This window comes from Branchiostoma lanceolatum, chromosome 6, assembly GCF_035083965.1.
Source record: "Branchiostoma lanceolatum isolate klBraLanc5 chromosome 6, klBraLanc5.hap2, whole genome shotgun sequence".
Classification (NCBI taxonomy): domain Eukaryota; kingdom Metazoa; phylum Chordata; class Leptocardii; order Amphioxiformes; family Branchiostomatidae; genus Branchiostoma; species Branchiostoma lanceolatum.
This window is the reverse complement of record NC_089727.1, coordinates 13,082,244-13,102,410: the sequence shown is the minus strand read 5'-3', so window position 1 is coordinate 13,102,410 and position 20,167 is coordinate 13,082,244. Positions and strand designations below refer to the sequence as shown.

Below are 20,167 nucleotides of genomic sequence, written 5' to 3'. Positions count from 1 at the left end.
TTCACTTATCCCCTAATTGTGTATTGACTTCTGCCATCTTTTTAATAATCTCCGCGTTTTAATAGTACTTGTTGTTGTTATCAAGAACTAAGAGAGTTAGAAAGGTGTCGGATAGAGGCACAATAAATTAAGATAAATTATTACACAATAAATCATAAAATGTCATAAATTACAGCTTCTAGCATAAAAAAGGTGTCTGGGGGTAGGACACTCTGCCTATTCATAAACAGGTGTCAGACAACAAATTACAAGGTGTCCAAATTACAAGTACCCAACGGAAGGACATACATTTTCACTGAGTTAATATCTTTGGCATACGTACTGAGCTTTTTTTAGAGTTCTTACGGAAACTTATGACTTACCTAAAACGTTGAGGTAAACCTCCTTCTCCTCTTGCCCTACGGCGTCCAGTAACACCTGAACGACGTAGTAGCCCTCGTCACTGGGTTTGACCCGCGATATTCTGAGTGAGACGCCGTTGATCCTCTCTGCCCGGCCCGTCAGGTCCCCGTACGAGTACTCCGACCCGGGGTAATGCACGAAGACTGGGGCACGTCTACCACCGACATCTCCTTCCACCTAAGGAAAACAACAAGTGTTACAAGATCTAGATCTCACGGCTCAATGAAATATTTTCAGCTTCTCCTCTAGTTTAATTGTTGTTCATCAACCATGCAAAGAAGGTTTTGATTAACATTGTATGTTTCCAGTTATCACTTTCTGTCACTCTACGGCGAACGTGAGTAACATATTGAAACTGAACTGCGAAAACACAGACTAGAAACAAGACGTCGCTTTGAATTTCGAGCTCCAACATCTTTCGTTGACCCCATGACCTGGAATGTCTGTCATGTCTGATAGACAATTAATTCTACCACTCCCGCAGGTGACACCATCTTCCTACTCACTTCCAACCACTTTACTGATCGTATGTTCAAATAACTTCGAACATACAAAAACACAGAGATCCAGAATTCCAAACATACCAAAAACAAAACCTCTTTATATATACATGGAGACAATATGTCAATAACAAGAAAAATGATATGCAAACAACTGCCCTCAATATATTGAAGATATTGGACTAATAATTGTCGATCATTATCACTTGTAATCAGACGAAGCCCATTCTCATATTTTGCTTTGATTCGTGTAAAAGTTGACTAGTTTATCCATTATGTTGAAAACCTGCATGACACAAAGTAAATTAGAGTTGCTAAGAAAAGGTCACAATGTACATTTAAACCCTAGATATACCTTCTTTCGTAGGATCTATGCATTGCCACAATTCCACATTTACGTTTTATAGTGATACTGACAGAACATTATGAGTGGTTGATTTGAAACCAATGTCACGACTAATAATTATGGTATTGGTACATCTCAAAACATTTCCTTGCGATGACTGTTAAGATTTGGCAAGATCTTGCGAAAGTTGCAGTAGACTATATACGATTCTAAACATGTTAGGAGATCGTGGAATCTTTGTGACTAAAAGCAATTTTTCTCCGACGCCAACACTTGTCACCTCTATTACCAAACAATTCCGCGGCAATCACGAATTCCACAACTTTGGATTCCAATATATGAGATGCTTCGTGACGAGACAGCAGAAGTGATAACGAGCAGATGACGACAGGTATCTGACAAGGAACATGTCAGGTCTCGACAGAAGCTTACGAATCACATCCATTCTCTTTCTGAGATCTACATTTACATGTACTATATGATACTGACGTAGGAAGAAATAACTAAATTATATCTGATTTCTGGTAAAAAGCAAATTGTATTATGCGGAACTGTTTTCCTAAGAATGAAAGGATTATAACAAACAATTTTGTAGATCACAGGTTATACTGTTTCCTTATCATGCCGCCAACAGGCACATGTCTACAGCGCAACTGACAGGCTGATACATCGGCATTCCTGAAGAGCACGGCAATCATGGGGGCGATGCTTTCTTTATCAGCTTCTCAACATGCAACGTGCAGCTTAACAACCACACAAAAATGTCCTTTTGAACATGCGTGCTTTCACAATAATGATCTACCCATGGCTGGTAGGGCTACATTGAAGAAAGACGACGTTAATAATCTGTAAGAACTTTCTTCTCCAAAGACCAAATCTTGCTGACAATATACATGAAGATGCTCACTGAGGATCTTACGCAAAGATGTTTAGGAGGACAAGTCTTATGAATGAATGGATTTGTTTATTTTGATAAACATGATCAATAAAAAGTATGTCGCAGCCACAGATGGCTGACTTGGATACTTATTGTACAGGTGCGTTCTTAGGCAATTTACATATTGGTGTAACCTTATTAACTATAAGTAGATTCACAGGTCAAAGGTCGTTGGCATCGCCGACTATGATCTCAGAACGCCGCGGATTTCAAATGTTGTAACAACGCTAATCTACGACGGACTAGTCCAAAACAAGGCAGAACTAGTCTTAGTGGTATATCTAACATATTGCAGTATGCTTTACGAAATTAGGTTTAATCTGCCTTTAACTATCATCTCTTATCATCCATTTTTGTCATGCATAGCCCTACCTTGCTCCATATGAGAGAGACAATAGACCGGGTGCTCTGGTATGTAGCCTTCAGTGTGATTGGCTGCCCTGCTACGGCGTCCACAGTCTGGGACACCTTCAAACCAATCGCACTGTTCGACACTGTGGTCTGTCCGAAAGCACCTAGAAGTACAGAAATCGACACAAAGGTTGAGATAAGCACGCTATGATAACGAATTCCCATACAGCACAAGTGGCGTTCAGTAATACTCGGAAAGCAGAACTTTAATACTGATCATTTATTCATACATCCAATAATGGTGTACAAGCTCGTGAATACACTAATCTTCTTGGATACCATAAAGAATACGTCATGCATTTTCAGTCAATTTACAAAACATAACAATGTCCATAACAACATCAAACGCAACTATGAAACGTGCAAATTACCAATGAAGTTAATATACTCAGTGCATGTACATACATGTGTATGTGTGCACATACATGTATAAATTCTGTGTTGCTGTTTCGTGCCTCCATGAACTCATATGGGTGCATATTTGATTGAACCATTGTCAAAGACACATGTCAAGTGGTTTGACAGTATAGATAGTTGAATCTATCAAATGTCAGAAATGTATGTGTTTATTGCGTGCTGAGGAAAGAACTTTGAGGCTTTTCCACATAACATGATACGCACACACTTCCGATTGGTCACAAGTCCCTTTATTTGATACTCGTGCATTTTACATGTCAATGTCAAGGGCTGAATATGATAAATAGGCGTTACTCCGTCAGATAGATGGTTGCTGTCGATCATGCAAAACAGTTACACTACCCGGTTCTAGCGGTTCTAACAAATGTCCCAACAGAACCCATATCGCCCTCCCTGTCCTTCAGGAGTGTCCTTAATTCGGAAACTGTCAGTCCTGACAGAAAGGGAGCTGTCAAACATGCCCATTAACGTTATTAGTGGGATGAGGTGGTATGTATGACCGTATCATGTTAAGGGCGCGCAAGCTCCAGTCACCATATCTTGTCCTCTCACACCTATAACGCTACTACTGGTCTGGTCCCTGTCGCATATATACGTCGTACGACTGTTTTACGACATGAAGGTAGTCTTGTGACAATTGTGGGTGTGTCGAATAAAATTCTGCCGTTTTGTTGAATGCAAGTCTGTTCTGTAATAGTCTCGATGGAAATCACAGTACGCAGATTTTATGACGTATGTGACTTGTTTGTGCACAAGACGTAAATCACGGACAAATTGGGCCACACGCCGCGATTCCGGGACCATCAAATCACCGAGCGTACTAATAGGGACATGTATTGACACATAACTTCATTGTCTGTAAAAATAGAGCAATTATCGCTTCAGCCTCTGATTACTGATGCCATAAGCCAGATATACGCGTGGTGCGTAGCAACGGTGGAAATATGTTTATATGGTCCCCAAACCGCAATGTGGAGAACAGATTGTTTTCTTTCTCTCTTATATATAGCTTTCTCCCTCTCTCTATTCGTTTCAGCATATTTTTTTTCAATTTCTACCCGATCAACGTAAAGGAAACCCCAATGTTCTCTCAATCTTCCGGTTCAGGTGTTCCTTTTAATAAGTTCTATTCTACCTACATGTAGGACTTCACTCCCTGACGCCGGTTCGAATTAATCCGTACGTACTTTCAACATTGGTACACCATTGCGGTTGCTAACCACCATGTTAGGTATGCTACAAGATTTGCAGGTGTTTGTTTTAGGCTTGCGATGTACTACCTTTACAAAATTAAAGTAGTACAATGGAATTTAATCATTACAATATAATCAAACTAGTACAAACAAAAACTAGTACAATAAGTTTAAATGGTAATATTCGCTATTGTACATGTGCGTTTCGAATGAATAAACACATCAAGCAAGTCTTTATAATGTCTATACAACACCTAAAAACAAATGTACTTTTTCACTTCTTTTTTGGAGGCAATGGCGAATGAGATGTCCCAAGTTTTCAGTAATAAGTGGGTTGGTTAATTTCTATATCACCCCCAACGAAAAGGCACACACAAACGTGCGTTGACATTATACATTGACCATTAACGCTGGAAGGTGGCTGTCAAGATATAGCAAATGGGGCGTGCTGAGCACCGGACCATAAATGGATAGCCAATTATCTACAACACACCTTTGTACGGGGTGATAACACAATGGCTTGACCTCGTTCTAGACATGACAGATGACTATGGCCGTTCTATTTTCACCGTGCTGTCATAAATCATGTTTTATATTGCTACTGTAGCATAACTTACCGACACACCACGGGCTAAACACTGCGGCAGTCGCCCTGACTATCAATACACGACTAGACACGACAGAACATACAACTCAGCAAAAAAAGACAAAAACGAGGAACTTGATCAACTTAAGGAAAATGAAACATCATGGCAAAACACAACATACAGCTCTATAAGAAACAACACACATGTACAGCAAAACACAATACACAACTCACTACAACACACAGCAAACGAACTCAGCACGAAGCCGATGAGCTTGATAAAGGGAACTGAACCCTTATGACACACCATGACGCGACGCGACACAAGAATACCATTTCCTCATCAACACCAAGACTCAATTGTCAAATCATCATAACTCTGTTGTGTTATTCAACACATTTCGCGGCGGAGAAAATGTAATTATCATGTCAAAATTGCTCCGAGAAATCGACATTTTATATCTTCATCATGGCGCCAGCGTGGCGTCAGCGACGCGCGTTAATGCAGCTCACTCCGCATCCATTATTTGGCGCTGAAACTTTCGCTCGATATTTACAGGGCTAGGTCCATGCCCGGGAGAGTATTTGATGGCGATAGGCCAGTATGTGCGGAGGAGAGTTAGTGTCAGAACCGGTCCCTCTCCGCATTCATCATACACCCAACAAGGTGAGCAGAGGTCCCTCAGGGCCCACTGTCACGTGGGTTCCACCGAATACATGGCAATCAAACATCAAACATCAGACACATACGCTGGCAGAATGCAAAAATATGCAACGTACGAAGATGTGGCTTTACGGCGCGGTCACAGCCTTGTCGTAGGACGTCGTACGATTTTTGATGCCGCAGAGTTTTCAAGCAGGTTGCGACAAATCCAACTGGCAACAAGGATCTTATACAACCTTTTCCGTCTCAAGAATGCTCTAAGTTTGCGGTCCGAAATGACAATCATACAGCGCCTGTGACCGGGCTCTTGGGGTTACATGTTCTAGACTAGTCGTGCTTCTGTTCGTTCTCTGCTTAACTTAAGTAGGCTAAAAAGAATTAGGACGGCTTTGGAGGGGATTGAAAAGGGATATCTCTTGAAATGAGAGGATTTGAACGACTGCGTGTTTCAGCTCGTAAGAATACGGTTCGTCGATTAGTGTTAAAATGTTTTGCGGAGATTATCAAGAGCGGAACTGAGCTTTCGAAGGTTTGAAATTTCAATCAAAGTATTTCTATAGCTACAGCCTATAGACACGTTGGAATCGCATTACAGGAGGGAATATAACCACCAGGGATTTGTGGTTTCGAATTCTGACAATTACTCCCAAACCATACGGGTGACATGAAAGCCCGCGTGAGTTTCTGAAAAAGCGATTTGTTACAACCGCACCGTACCATTATGAACTCTACCGAGTAAGTAAGCATCTACGGTCGATACGTCGGTGACATCAGCCTTGTCGTAACGGCAGAGACGACCCGCCATTTTCCCATTCCCTCGATCTTATCTCCATTATCTGTGCCCGCGCAGAGGATGAAGATGTTGGATGGAGGAATGATGGTCGTACATCACTGCTCTTGCGCATCATTTTGTATTCATCAATGACATTTGGGCCTTCGCTTTACGAGGTCGTTCGGAAATAAAAGAGGGCAAAAGTGTTCATCGTCGGGAGCAGAACTGCCGTATAAAGCACTGTTATCTCCCGCGCCTGTCTGTGGCTATCACACTAGGGGGAGACGATTTGGTGGCGTCTGTACACATCTCATTTACCTCACATAGAGTTTTGAACTTCTGTTGTAGACGTGTACGGAGTTCTGGGCACTGGGTTCAACACATATATAAGACTTGCAACTAATCGCAGAACATGTAACTTGGAAAATGCAATTGTTATCAATTGTAAAAAGAAAATTACACGTGCTAAAATATTCTACTCCTTTGGATCTCGTTAAAAATTCGGTTTATACAAGGATAAACGTCTGAAGTTCTAAAAAGATTAAACTTTTTGACTACATTTTTGCTGCTGATCCACAATCTATTTCTCCCTGAGAAAATCATTTTCGAGCCATGCAGTCTTTACCGCCCATGCCTGGTAGTATAGACAGAGTATTGATGCACCACATATTTCACCGTCAAGTACATTAGTTTTATCTTGCATACGGATTTGAAATCTTTGTGGAACGGGATCGTCTTAAAATCTCAAAACATCATGTTCTACTCGTTCTTTGTAGTTCACGATAAAGTTAGTTGTTTAGCTTGAACGCATGAATGCCGCAAATATTTCACCACAAAGTACATAGTCTGTCTTGTAGATAAAAAACAAACACTATTTCTCTGTCCTGTGCAAATCTTTATCGTCCCACGCTAGTAGAAAATGGACGTCAGAGCTTTCATCTGCATGCCGGCGGTCTGTTTCATCTCATATCTTCCTTATATGGAGAGGAAAAAAACGCTGTAAAAGTGCTGCAGCGAAGAATGGGAGGCAATCAGATGGAGATAGGATTTATGGACGGGGTTCATAAAACTCCATCTTGGCAGAGATAACGGGCGGGGAATCACGGCATGGACGGGGAACCATCCCTGTAGTCGGGAGGTGATCCACTTGATTTATCTCTCATCCTACATCGTCAGACTTTTTATGGACGCTAAGATAGAGGTAAAAAGTGAAAACGGAGAATTAAATACCTTAGTTTACAACGTAGGTACAGAACTGACTAGCTGAATAGGGCTGCGAAACTTTATTGGACAAGGGATGCAAGATTGCTTGGCTTATAAGAGCATCAAATAAAGTTGTTCCGCATATGTATCTTGAATCAAAGAAACCACCAAATATGTTCACTTAGTTAACGACGAAAGAGAGAGAGAGAGACAGAGACAGAGAGAGAGAAAGATAGAGAGAGGGAGAGAGAAAGAGAGAGAGAGAGAGATGTAGACGGATACACCAAAAATTATGATTCTCTAATTCTTACATCACTGTTTGCCAAAAAGGCATTATAGAATCTTATCTTAATACTATTGCCATCATAACACTACACAAAAGTAATAGGTTTACGAAAAAGGCTGTCTGGTTCTGTCATACTTTAAAAGGTTGACCCGCTTCACCCAGTAACCTTTGTAAACAAGAACTATCTACCACCCGAAAATCGTAACCAGAAGCTTGTTCAGGACCCGAGATAGAAAAGAGAAGTTCTGTTTCAGTACCAAGGACAGTCATCATCGGACCGAAAATGTAATCATTCCTTCGATTGGTCAAGATCTGAACGCAAAATAAATTTCATATCATTCCATCCATAGGTTCTGGAGTTACGCAGTTCAAAGCTACCAAAACACACTAGTAACAAAAGCTTGGCGAAGGTAACAACTAGGATGGCTATGGAGTAAAGCGCTACTTAGGGGAGCTCTACTGCTCCTCCGATGAACTGCACATGATCAAGTCCCAAAGGTAAGACACAACTAATAACTCTTATTAATATCGAGAGTGGATCTCGACGAGAACGCCACTTAGCGCGTTCTACCAAACACAGAAAATGCCCTCCGGGTCGCTCGATGAACTGTACACGATTCGGGTCAGTAGGGTACCACACAGCTAATGCGGTGACCGCTCCTCTTCATACCGTGGTAGCATCCGAGCCCATCCACCTCAAGGATGGCCATCATGTAGTTACCTGTAAGCTACGCACGACCACTGATAATGAAAACCTGGAATAACACCAGGTAATCAGGTCGTCACGTCCTATAATTAATGTCACACGGGCTGGTTTAGATGAGCCCATTTCCGTTCCACAAAAGCCACGTACATCAAGTGGCATCGTGCAGACTTGTAGAGCAAATAATGTCGATGGCGAAGCGTGCACAGTCTTGTACATGTACATGTATGTGGATATGGTATCAAAATATGACAAACTAATGCTTCTTCTACGGATCAAAAAAGAAACGCGATGTTTGCCTGGCGCTTGCGATCGCAGATTTTTTTCTTCATTTCCCAGGACAGCGATGTTCATTAGTCTTATTTCCCAGAGACAATTCCATGCCCCATAAGCTTAAGAAAGTATCACATTCAGTTAGGTAATGGAGTATGTTTTACGACGTAAATGCCCATAGAAGCTTGTTATTTCTTGCCTCATAACCCAGCTAAAACAGCAAGCTATCTAACCGTCCAGCAAACCTGCAAACAGATGTTTTCCATTCACTTCATAAAGCTATACTCATCATGTGTTACATGAGCCCGAAATATAAAGATATGTGTGGTAGATATGATGCTAAATATGATAAGCCAATGCTTGTGCGGATCAAAATAACGAGACGCTCGCTTGGCGCTTCCGATCGCATGTGATATTCTTCATTTTCCGCGGCAGTGATGTTTACAAGTACGTCTTATTTTCCAGAGATAATCCCATGCTCCATAAGCTTAAGAAACTATCACATTCAGCTAAGTAATGAAGCATATTTTACGACGAAAAGGGTCACAAGAGCTTGTTATTTCACGCAGCGGTGCACGCCGAAAACTACCTTAACTTAATGTAAATAGACGTACTCTGAATGTAAATGCCATCTTAAGTGTGGAAAACACATTCGAGTTTTATCTTCCAAATATATGAAATAGTTATTACCTAATCTTTCGTAATGTTTGCGTTGCCCTTTCGTCAGATGGAGCGAGCGCAGTTTGAGGAGGGAATTTATCGCGATTATGTGGGTTGTGTCGCCGGGGGAGCGCCGTGCCGTTCCAGTTAGTTTCTCCGATGTTGACATGATGTTACTGAGCCTGTTACACGTTCCCTCAGGACCCGTATGTTTCATTTATGGCGTATGCTGCTAGTTCACACACGTATTAATAGCTGTTAAACGTCTGGAAAGAAAAGCATGATGAGGCGTACTTGATTATCAGTAAAACGGTAAATTTTCTTGTCACTAATAGTCTTTTTGCCTTCGTGTGTGAAGGTTTTGTTTTCTGTGTACCTGTTTGTTTGTGTTCGTGTGTGTTCGTAGTTTTTTTAAATTCACTGTCAGTAGAGTGGTAGGAAGTGGGTGGGAAGATGATGTTACCAGAAAGATCGTTCTTTCGTAAATGACTGGAAGAAGAGTTCAGAGGAGCAGAAAGAACAGTCATTCCAGGTCATGGGTCAATTGCAGAGGCGGGGAGGTATTGTTCTTCGTAGTTTTCGTAGTTATTTATTTTCCATATGCTAGTGCTAATCTACTTTGCATTTTAAAGTGATAGGAAGTGATCAATTACACATGTCGTGTTAATCAAAACCTTATTTGCATAATATATGAACTACAAATTAAAGAAGACATGAGAAAATCTAAATATTTCACGGAGGCGAGAGATCTTCGAACTCTTATTGTTTATTCTTACATTATATTTACACTGGGGAGTTTTTGTTTATTCTTACATGATATTTACACTGGGGAGTTACAAAGGTAAAACAAACATTTCAATTATGAATAGTTCTTTACTGTCTGTGAAAAGAATGATGATGCCATTCTTGATTGTTAGTTGACATAAGAATATTTTCAGAACAGTCATTTTTTACAGTATTTAAATTGTTCTAAATATTATAGAAAACAATAGAATGTATAGCAGGAAATGTTTTCCATGTGATTGATAGCTTTGTTTACATTAGCTGAACACCATGTTATAGCTATAGGTGTTGAAGGCTTCAGTATCGGTTGGAGGCTGAATGGCCTGAAGGCAAATTATTTTGTCTTGTTTACAGTATTTAGATAATGTAGACATGGTCTACATGACTAGCCCAGAAACACAGACGTTTCCATATGGAAAGAGGAGCTCACCGAATGAATACTGAGGTCGTGTTTTATTCATCAAAAGAATTCCACAGTTTCATAGAACAATACCTTCCATTTGTAAGACAAATCTAGACATGTTCCTTCTTGATTTTTGTAAACCTGAATATTTGTCCGAGGTGTTTGATAGTTGTTGCTGATATCATCAGTTAAACAAACTTTCCAAATTGAAAGTGACCGCGGGCGGTGTTGAGATTTCACAATGGGTGTGATGCGGAGCGATCCGTCACCAAAGGTCCGGGGTTCGATTCCCACCGTCCCCGCGGCGACGCGTACGTCACATCCACTGAATACCCCGCCGTACAAAGGCAGGCGCGGGTAATGATAGGTTTTTCCCGCCAGCTCCTCTCGAATGTGCGGCTGTTGAATACCGTGAAAAGGTCAGGCCTGCGGCGGCTTCATTCACGACTCCACCCACGGGAACCTGCAATTATGCCGGCGGCGAGCCCGCAAATGTGGAAATTAAAAGCCATCAGCGAGATGATTAGCTGTATCTCCGGCTTTATTAACAAAACACGTCAATGAGACGTCCTCTCTTCTCGACCGTAATGATTTTCGATATTTTTAACCCGAAGCTCGTCCTGTGTCGTAATTTTATTCCACAAAATGAATTTCCAGCGAAACGTATAGCCTTGCAATATTCCTGTTAACAAAGGCGTCAATGAAAAGTCCTTCGATCTCAGAAGGCTTAAAAATGATTTTCGATATTTTCAACACGAAGTTCGTTTTATACTTGTCTCCATCAGACTTTTCTTGGCTTCTGGAAATTTATGGTTGCCAATTTATTCTTCTCTTGGCTGCTTTTGTGATGAAATATTCTCCGTATATTTCGGGCCAGTGTTTCCTATTTTCCAACAACCAAATAAGACTGGAATCTAGTTTTATGCGCAACTTTTCATTGCTAAGGAAACTCCGGTGAGACCTCCCCTGATAAGCCTCGGTTCGCAATATTTCCGCTCTAAGACAAATCAGTCATTCCTTCTCCGTGCCCGAAGAAATCTTGCTTTACAAGATTTTCCTTCAGCGATACGCCGTAATTAGTCTTCTCTCTTCCCCTGTGCCCTCACACAAACCTCGCCTCATAATGACATTTCGCCCGCAGCCAAACTTACAAATCAGTTATTTCTTTTTCGTGCCTTCCAGACGAGAAGTTCTGACATGTCGATGATTTAAGAACCAATTTCGGCGCTAGCGGGGACCTGTATCTGCACCGGTCACGTGTTTACTTCCCACGGCGTCTGTACCTGCAAGATACAAGGCATTTTCCCGAGTTCTACATTTTCTATGTCTAAACCGACGTTTGATTCGGCTTGCGCTGCACATCATTACTCTGGGAAGGAGGAATACCTCCTTCTGGGAGTATTGGGAATGCATTTGTTTGCGCGTTCGCAGCTATAACTCACGATCCCGTTGTCGCATTGGTGTGTAACTTGGCATATCGTTTGCCTGGTTCGGCGTGGTGATGCACAATGTCTTGTTACGCCGTAACTACTTTAATCGTCAATGCAATATCGAAATTGCACCCCTATAATTAATGGTAAGGGCCACTGTCCTGCCATAGCGACCATGTTATAACCCGTTACGCTTGACTGCAATACTTCAGGCAGATACGGGGTACGAAAATTTCCTACTTGCTATGATCGTATAGTCACTGTTACATTGTAAAATAGACAACGTGCATCACCACACGCAACCTAGCTAGCGATATACCAAGTTACATACCAATGCGGCAACGGGAATTGTGAGTTTTCGCTGCGAACATGTGCCGAGTGAGCTTCAGTCTGTATATTAAGTATGCCGTGTACAATCGCAGGTCGCATACTAGTTTGGCGCACGAGACGGCCGTCGCACTTTTACGCACAGTGTGAAAATGGGATATATCTGGACCTTCAAACTTCTCACACTTGTAGTTTGTAATACGGAGGCTGTGACAATATAAAACGTTTACGCAGGGGATGAAAGATTGTTAAGATATCTCTCTCAGAATAGTGCGCGCAGGCCGCGGCCAGACTGTGTCACTTCCGGGTGTTTTCAAAGATCCGGTGACCTTTGACCTTCGAGAAATGTTACGATAATACAAATAGGCCGATAGCTATAGATCAGGCATGCCTGCAATAAATTGTGGAAAGAGGATTTACTGCATATTTGTGATTTCTGAAACATTTTAGTTGTAAGGCTGAATGGTTCGTTGATCTTCAAAGGAAGCCATCTAGATCTAAATTTGTGACTTTTCCCGGAATTTCTAGATCCTATCTGTGCCATGTTGTAAAAACGTACTTTTCAGCAGGTTGACCCCTCCTGTATTGAAAGAAAAAGATAAATAAACACATTTTCTTTACTTGCTATAAAACACTACTTGGACTGTACAGAGATGCAATTTGTGTGGGTCAATATATTTACTTTTTAATTACCGCTTATCAAAAATGCACTTTTCACATAGTCTCTACCAGACTAACTACGCCAGGGTTTCACTTGCAGGCTCCGTCCTAAACGGGCGAAATATGATCGTCACTGTGGACTGACTCTACTGGCTAATTATTCCTTTTTCTGGTGAATTGTACGATTCATACGCCCGTAAGAGGGCCTGGTGGAGGCTACTTTTCACACCTGGCACCACATACAATCCACGATTCCGTTGCTGAATGGGTATGTTAAGTTAGCCTGAGTGTCATCCTGTTCCAGGCTCTAGAAATGAATTGTCTGTGATTCCACACCTTACATCAAGATCCATTTGCTTACAGCTGAGCAGGTCACTAGCAAAGGAAATGAACAAACACCTCACCCAAAATTTACAGACTATGAATACTTCACGGAGAATTGTGTCCTACGGACTCTTGTTTAGTTTTTCGTATTGGTTATTTTTTTCTGCTTTTCATATTCCTTCTTATCGTGGCTGGTGGCACATAGGGACATTAGGTTGCCTTGCTGTTACTGCCAAGATTTTAAAAGTGCATATGTACCGGGAGAGGTTATTATTCCTTTGTCCATTCTTGCAATGTCCGAATATGCTTGAATTTGATCGCGACCAGCGCACTCCGGAATGCGCTGACCTCTACTATTCAGTTCTATCGACTAGTGTGATGGAAACTTTAACATGTATGAGGCTCCCCCATGGACGTAACATTATTATTTTTTTACATAAAAATACTTTATTCAGTAAATACATAAATACATAGACATAGTCCATTGACCAACGGCTTTCTGTGTTTCTCTCGCTACCGCAAGCCTCAGCCTTACAGCTATATCTGTTCGGTGATCAGTCGCAGGTTCAGCGGCGTTTACTTTCGAGGCACGATTTCTCATTGACCACTTCTCATCCATGTTTTCGGCGTAATCTCGTTACTACGAACGCTTGTAATCCTATTATCGACGTCCGATGAACTCTAGACACATGTTGGGGTTGCTAGCAAGTGCAACTTTGAAGATGGGTTACAAATGGAACTTTAAAGGACGCAGTCGTCTGTAACTAAGTCTGAACAATTCCGAGCGGCTACATATGCATGTTTCTGATTGGGTGATTAGTGACTTTTGAATGTTTAGTTGGTTTGAATAACGTTAAGACATCGATCAACGGACAGCTGAGGAATTTGAGGCCGCACCTGCGACCTTCCTCAGAATGCCTGACACGTGACTTTGCAAATACGTGCCCCCACCAATGGGGCTTGACTTTCCATTGACATTGCTACAGTCGTTGGAAACAAATGGAAAATAGAGCCTTCTTGGGAGACGGAAATACAACTATAACACAAAGATCATCATCATTTCCTAGTCCATCGGCAACAAATATTACGTGCAGCCCTGAAATATGCATTATTGTCTGATTCTAACTAGGGGAAGGCAAGGCAATGTACGTCACAGGTCCAGCGGGCTCGCTACACGGAAATATGACTACAACAAGAAGGAGATCATCATCATTTCCTATTTCACTGGCAACAAAAATTGCAGCAAAGCTATGTCTGCTCCCGCAGGGCCCTGTTCAAATCCCATCCAGCCCACTAACTCGCAGGCTTCCCGAAAACCGCGGCGTTTTACGATCAGGTGATCCGGCCGGCGCCCGGGCAGGATCCCCCGCCTGATATCACGCCAGAGATATCCAATTTATTTTCTAATCCCCCGAACAAGATGTAATCTGGGCGGCGGATTTAGCGGTACATTCCGGTAGATATCGGGGATGACGGCCGCTGAACTTTCACCTCGAGCTGTTTAACCATCCGGAAAACCTACAACCAGATGTTGTCTGCTCACGTCATAAAATGGTTTTAAATTACGTGCATATGGGTCCGAAATATATTAACTTTTACTTAACTCGCGGTCAGTTCTGACTATCATTAAAAAAGGTACGCTCGTCAAACGTTATACACAAAATACATAAACAAGAAATGGAAGCTCTCATACCTCTGTGAAATATGCAGAGTTTTTTAATTCAATTTTTTTTTTTACAAAATATACCATAACCATTGCCATTTCACACATTACATACTCCACTCTAGGGCGTCCTCGGGTTCTTGACTTTGGCCATTTGCCATCGTTCACTTCCTGCCAGCATGCCCACAAAATCTGGCCGCAGCGCAGGCTAGCTCAACCTTCACATCCTGCCAGTCTCCCGTTACAACTCAGCCTGGGGAGCAAACTTGGGTCCCACACTTGAACACACACCAAGACAAACAAACAAACAGACCGAAAACAATACCTCCGTTTTCACGGAGGTAATAACTGTTTTCCACTTAGATCATAAGCCGATAAACATTATGAGTTAGATGGGCCCTAAATACACATAACTCTGCTTATATTGCACGCGGTGAATTATATTGAACTTTCAGCTCAAACTGTTTACCACCAATAAAAACGCTGATGTCTTTTATATACGTCATAAACAAATACACATTATGAGTTATGTGGAGCCAGAAATATATAAAACTTAAATCGCGGTCAATTCTGAATAATATGCAGAAAGCTGAAGATTGCTAAAAGCTGGGGTTTTTTTTGCCACCAGACAGCCTAAAACAGATCTCTCAAACGTATCATAAAACAGTACCCAACATATTCAAAATTCTTCTAAAACGCAATTGTGATTGTTATACAACTGTTTTACCACCCAGACAAAACTTAAATGTTTTTAAAGACGTCATAGAATATACATCATGAGTAAGATGGGACCCGAAATGCATAAAGCGTTGTTTCTTGAATCGTGATGAATTCAGATTAATATTCAGACAGGCGTTTCCTGTCGGGTGTCCGGACACAATGCATATTATGTTTCCGGTGTTAGAAGCTCAACATACAACAGACAATGCGTGACTCACAGAGGTGAATGCCCTGTCTGCCATATACATCATAAAACAATAAACATTACCCAGAAGCGCTAGAAATATGTGTATACAAAACTTTCGCGATGAATCCTGATTGATATTCAGAAAGTGTGGGGACACATTGTATTATTTCACGGCGGTGTCAGGAACCCACGGCCCAAATTACGGCAGCTCATCGTCGTGCAATTACGACAGTGCGTGACTCCACAAAAGGTGCTCGGGCGCGGGCCGGCGCGCGGAGGTGGTGCTTTGTTACTGTCCCGCACGGACGGTTCAATATTTCATTTTACCGTAGCACCGGGTCAAAGCTCGCCGTACGTACGGGGTTTAAAGGATGATTTCTCAACTCCCCAAATCCCGATCGGACAATATTGTAAACTGAACCCTGTCCGTGAAGACGGCCAAGCAATAGGCTGAACACAAAAAGACGAAACCTGAAGTAGGAAAGCGTCCGGATATGGAATGGGGAAAAGGTCCACAGTTGACGTGACGGATGTGTTTAACCATTCAGAGGCAATGGTTACGAGTAATGGCTGACTAGGGGACGGCGAGAATGAAATATTATCGATTATATCTTTGATATATTTGTAATATTCTATTTCTCATTTTGGTCAGGATTAACTACAGGCGCACGAAATACGGGCGAACACATAATTCTACTTGATATATTGTTATATGTAGGCTCCATATTTATGTCATATGTATATATATGAGAACGCTAGATATGATTCCCAGTAATATATGAGAATTGCAATTGGGTAATATTTTTCGACAAGTCTTAGGCTATCTAATGTATATTTTATGCACATACCTGTACAACTAATACGTACAAGGTGCTAAGACACTTGTATCATCTATCAAAACATATCAAAGAAAGAAGAGAAGGAGACGACTGGATGTGGACTGGATAAGAAAAGAGCCCCAGGAATCTTGCAAATCTTCTTAAGGCCTGCTGTGCCTTATAAACTAGCAGACAAATACTAGCAGATTGTGAGGTGTGCAAGGTTCGCTCTTCGGCATTCTCGGTCCTGTAACATTGAGCAGTTGTACACAGGGTGTGTTGGCATGTGTAGGTAGTGTTCTTTTTGGCGGGAAGGTAGCAGGAGTGGGACGTTATTAGAGAGGAAAGGTAGCAGATGGGAGCAGGTATTTAGCGGCTCGTGGGGCGTCGTAAGGCGGCGGATAATTAAAGGGAAGCGCGGAGATACCGACCCTCCCCGGTCTCACCCCCACTCCCACCGGCAATTTCACTGTCAGCTCGTTTCAATAGACGCGCTACAGAGGGCCAGTGTAACGTTCCAGCACACTCCTTTGGGCACTGGAAACATAGAAAGCGGCCAAATAGTGTGACTAATTTGCCGAGTATGGGCGCCAGTTTGTCCTATGGCAGCTACGTCGTATGGAAAATAATCCGCCCTATTTGACCAAATTTCTACTATTTTTGAGCCCTCGAAGGCGTCTGCTGAAGACTGCGAAATGTAGTGACATCACCGATTGTGTCGTCCTCTTCCCTGACCCAGTTCTGAAATTAAACTTGTAACGTGTTTTACGGGTCACGAATTTCGTCAGGCGGGAAAACGGTTTACGTGTCGCCGGTAGAGACGGGGTCGGCGCTGGGTGGTGTGGCGCCCGTCCAGACACCGTCCACACAGCCCGGTCCCCCCTCCCTCCTGTACGGCGTTCACACTCATAGATCACACTATAGGCATCTAAAGAATGAAAGGAAAAAATGATCTGTTTCCACTTACCTACAAACAGCAGGAGTATGACACACAGAGTTCCAACCGCCCTTAGGTTCTCCATGTTGAATCGCACCAACAATATGATGTGGAATCCACACGCACGTCTGCACACAACACGCGCTGACGTTGTCTCTCCCCGAAATAACCCCGCTGTAGTGTAGCGTTAGGCTCTCCACGATAACTAGGAGCGCCCGCTGAGTCCAGGACAACCGATTCGCGACGCCGGGTGCCCCTCGTTCAATCAGCCCAACTGTGGGGAGAACTATAAAGAAAAGGAACGTCTCGCTCTGCCAGAAGGAGAAATTATACCGCTTGGTTCTCTTCACTCAGCGCTGCGAACTGGGTGGGCGAGCTGATCAAAGATAGCTGATTGTTTCCGTCCACGGCAACAAAATATTCCGTCCAAAAAACTTCAACTTCACACACGTAGTCTTGAGTTATAACTGTATCCCGTCACAGCTCCAGTTTTAGACTTAACCTTGTAGATGACGAGTCAGGAATTATGGAAGGTTGGCGTTGTAATTTCCGAACGGATATAAGAACACTAAATCATGTTCGTCAGACAAACGAGCCATGTTGATCCTCACTGAGACCTTCCCATCCATTACAAGTACTTGTAGAGTCAACTGTCAAAAACGTCAAGTCTTTGACACGCCCTTTAAGAATTAGTCAAGTTTAGCGTAAGAAATCTCCAGCGCAGTCTTGGCAAGACGCGACAGTCTCCATATATACTGTGGTATGACTTGTTCCAAGATATTTGTCTCAAGATCTAGACACATTTAGTTCAACACGTCCTGTCGGCAGAGAAACCTTGATCAGAAGATCTTTACAAGAACGACAAGAATCCGACAGAAGTGGCGTGTCGATAGACTTCTGGAATTTCCTGAAGGCGAAACGTCAGACGTGGTTCAGGACAGAGCCTAGTAGAACGCGTCCGGTTCCGTCCGGGAATGGAGCAGAAAGAAACGGTACATCTTGCGTCACATCGCACGCAAAGGAACGTTCCACTTCACCAGGGGGAGGGCAGGGCTCAGTCACAATCGCCGGTCACGCATTTTAAATCCACAAACAAGCCGTAGGCGTACTGACGACCCCCCTGAGAACGCATGGCCCTGACTTGAAATTGATGATGCAGAATATTTCCTTGGGTTGAACCAGAGGTATTTCGAGCGTAGAGCTACGTATTAAAACCAGCACAATGCTAGAAAATTCCTAGCCTTCGGTCGCCCCTGGCAACCCGTCCGAACACGAATCGGAACAAAAGGCTCACCTTGCGAGCCGGCGGCGGTTCCGTGTCGGTATGGTGTCCATGAATTTTGCATGCCTCCCAGCCGGGCGGCAAGACGGGCATTCCTCCGTATTACAACTGGCAGCCTATAGGGCGAAATATGGCCACTGAGTTAAATCTCATCATCTCCCAAACGCGGCCGGCAAATCCCTGCCTTATAGCTTCATCATACTCCCGGGGACGGACGGCGATCGACCGCCGGCGAGAGAAATACGGGAGCCTTCGCAGCCAAGCCACTGCCAGCTTTATTATAAAAGGGCGCCAGCGCGTGTGATACCCGATATCAGGCCGTTGACCGACATGATACTAAAAAGTCCGCACGGTTCAGCGGATTTATTTGTAAGGAGCGCGTTTCTTCCTACAGCGGGGTTAACGCTAATGGCGCGGAAACTTTATCAATTTCTCCAGGCCGAGACTTGCCTACAAACCCCGCTTCACACAAAAGCAGGGACTTGAGCCGACGCTAGCGCGCTCCTCCATACGTTTACATGCCTTAGCTTGTAACAGGTGGTCATGATTAATTGTACATCAGAAAGATGTCGTGTTTTCCCACTCAACCATCCCAGCAACAGAAAAACGGGACAGCTAGAAAACGTTACAATTTTGATACCCCCACTTCTACTTGGAGAATGCACTCCCCCTATACATGCCATAGGTAATAACAGACTGTCTTGATGAATTGTACATCAACAAGGGAGTGTCCCGTGTCGGCTGTGCCCCGCAGTTTCGCACGCAAGATCAGGTATTGGGTAGGACTACGCCTAGTGGAACGGGCGCACCGATATATGATTACTAGTTTATGACTGGAAGGGATGGGAGCCTCCATGGTAGGCCCTGATGTTTTCATATTGCCATATTTTGCTGATCACCTTCGTGAAAACGAAGGTATTGTTTTCGGTGCATGTCTGAGCGCAGTTATTAGACTATCTTAGAGTGTCAGGATGCGAGGGGAGAAATGGGAGTGATAGGAGACTGGTAGGATGGGAGGGATGGCTTGGCCCGAGTTCAAAGTTGCCAGGTACGTCGGGACGTACACTGGCAGGAAGTTTGGTCAAAGGTCACAGAAAGGTTCCAGAATAAGTTATGAAATTTGAAAGTCTCATTAACTGCCCGCACTTTCTTACTATATATGCATATCTATTGTCTTGTTGGAGCCAATGGAAAAATGCATAGACAGGGTTATCGAGAAAGCGCAATTGATAACAATGATCATGACATGAATAAAACAAGAAATTCACAAAAATATACAT

General features: G+C 42.9%; 1 protein-coding gene across 4 annotated transcripts in view; it reads right to left on the bottom strand.

Moving 5' to 3' along the window:
• LOC136436709 (protein amalgam-like) overlaps positions 1-19,120 on the bottom strand; it is a 38,306-nt gene extending 19,186 nt beyond the window's left edge. The window contains exons 1-3 of one of the 4 annotated variants that reach the window (XM_066430921.1): positions 17,636-19,120; positions 2,558-2,700; positions 363-579 (exon numbers count right to left, since the gene is read on the bottom strand). In XM_066430921.1, the coding sequence (XP_066287018.1) occupies positions 363-579; positions 2,558-2,700; positions 17,636-17,690 (415 nt within the window). In that variant the 5' untranslated portion in view covers positions 17,691-19,120. The remainder of the gene's footprint in view (positions 1-362; positions 580-2,557; positions 2,701-17,635) is intronic. The other 3 variants (XM_066430922.1, XM_066430920.1, XM_066430919.1) reach the window with 3 other exon arrangements.
• Positions 19,121-20,167: the final 1,047 nt, after the last annotated feature.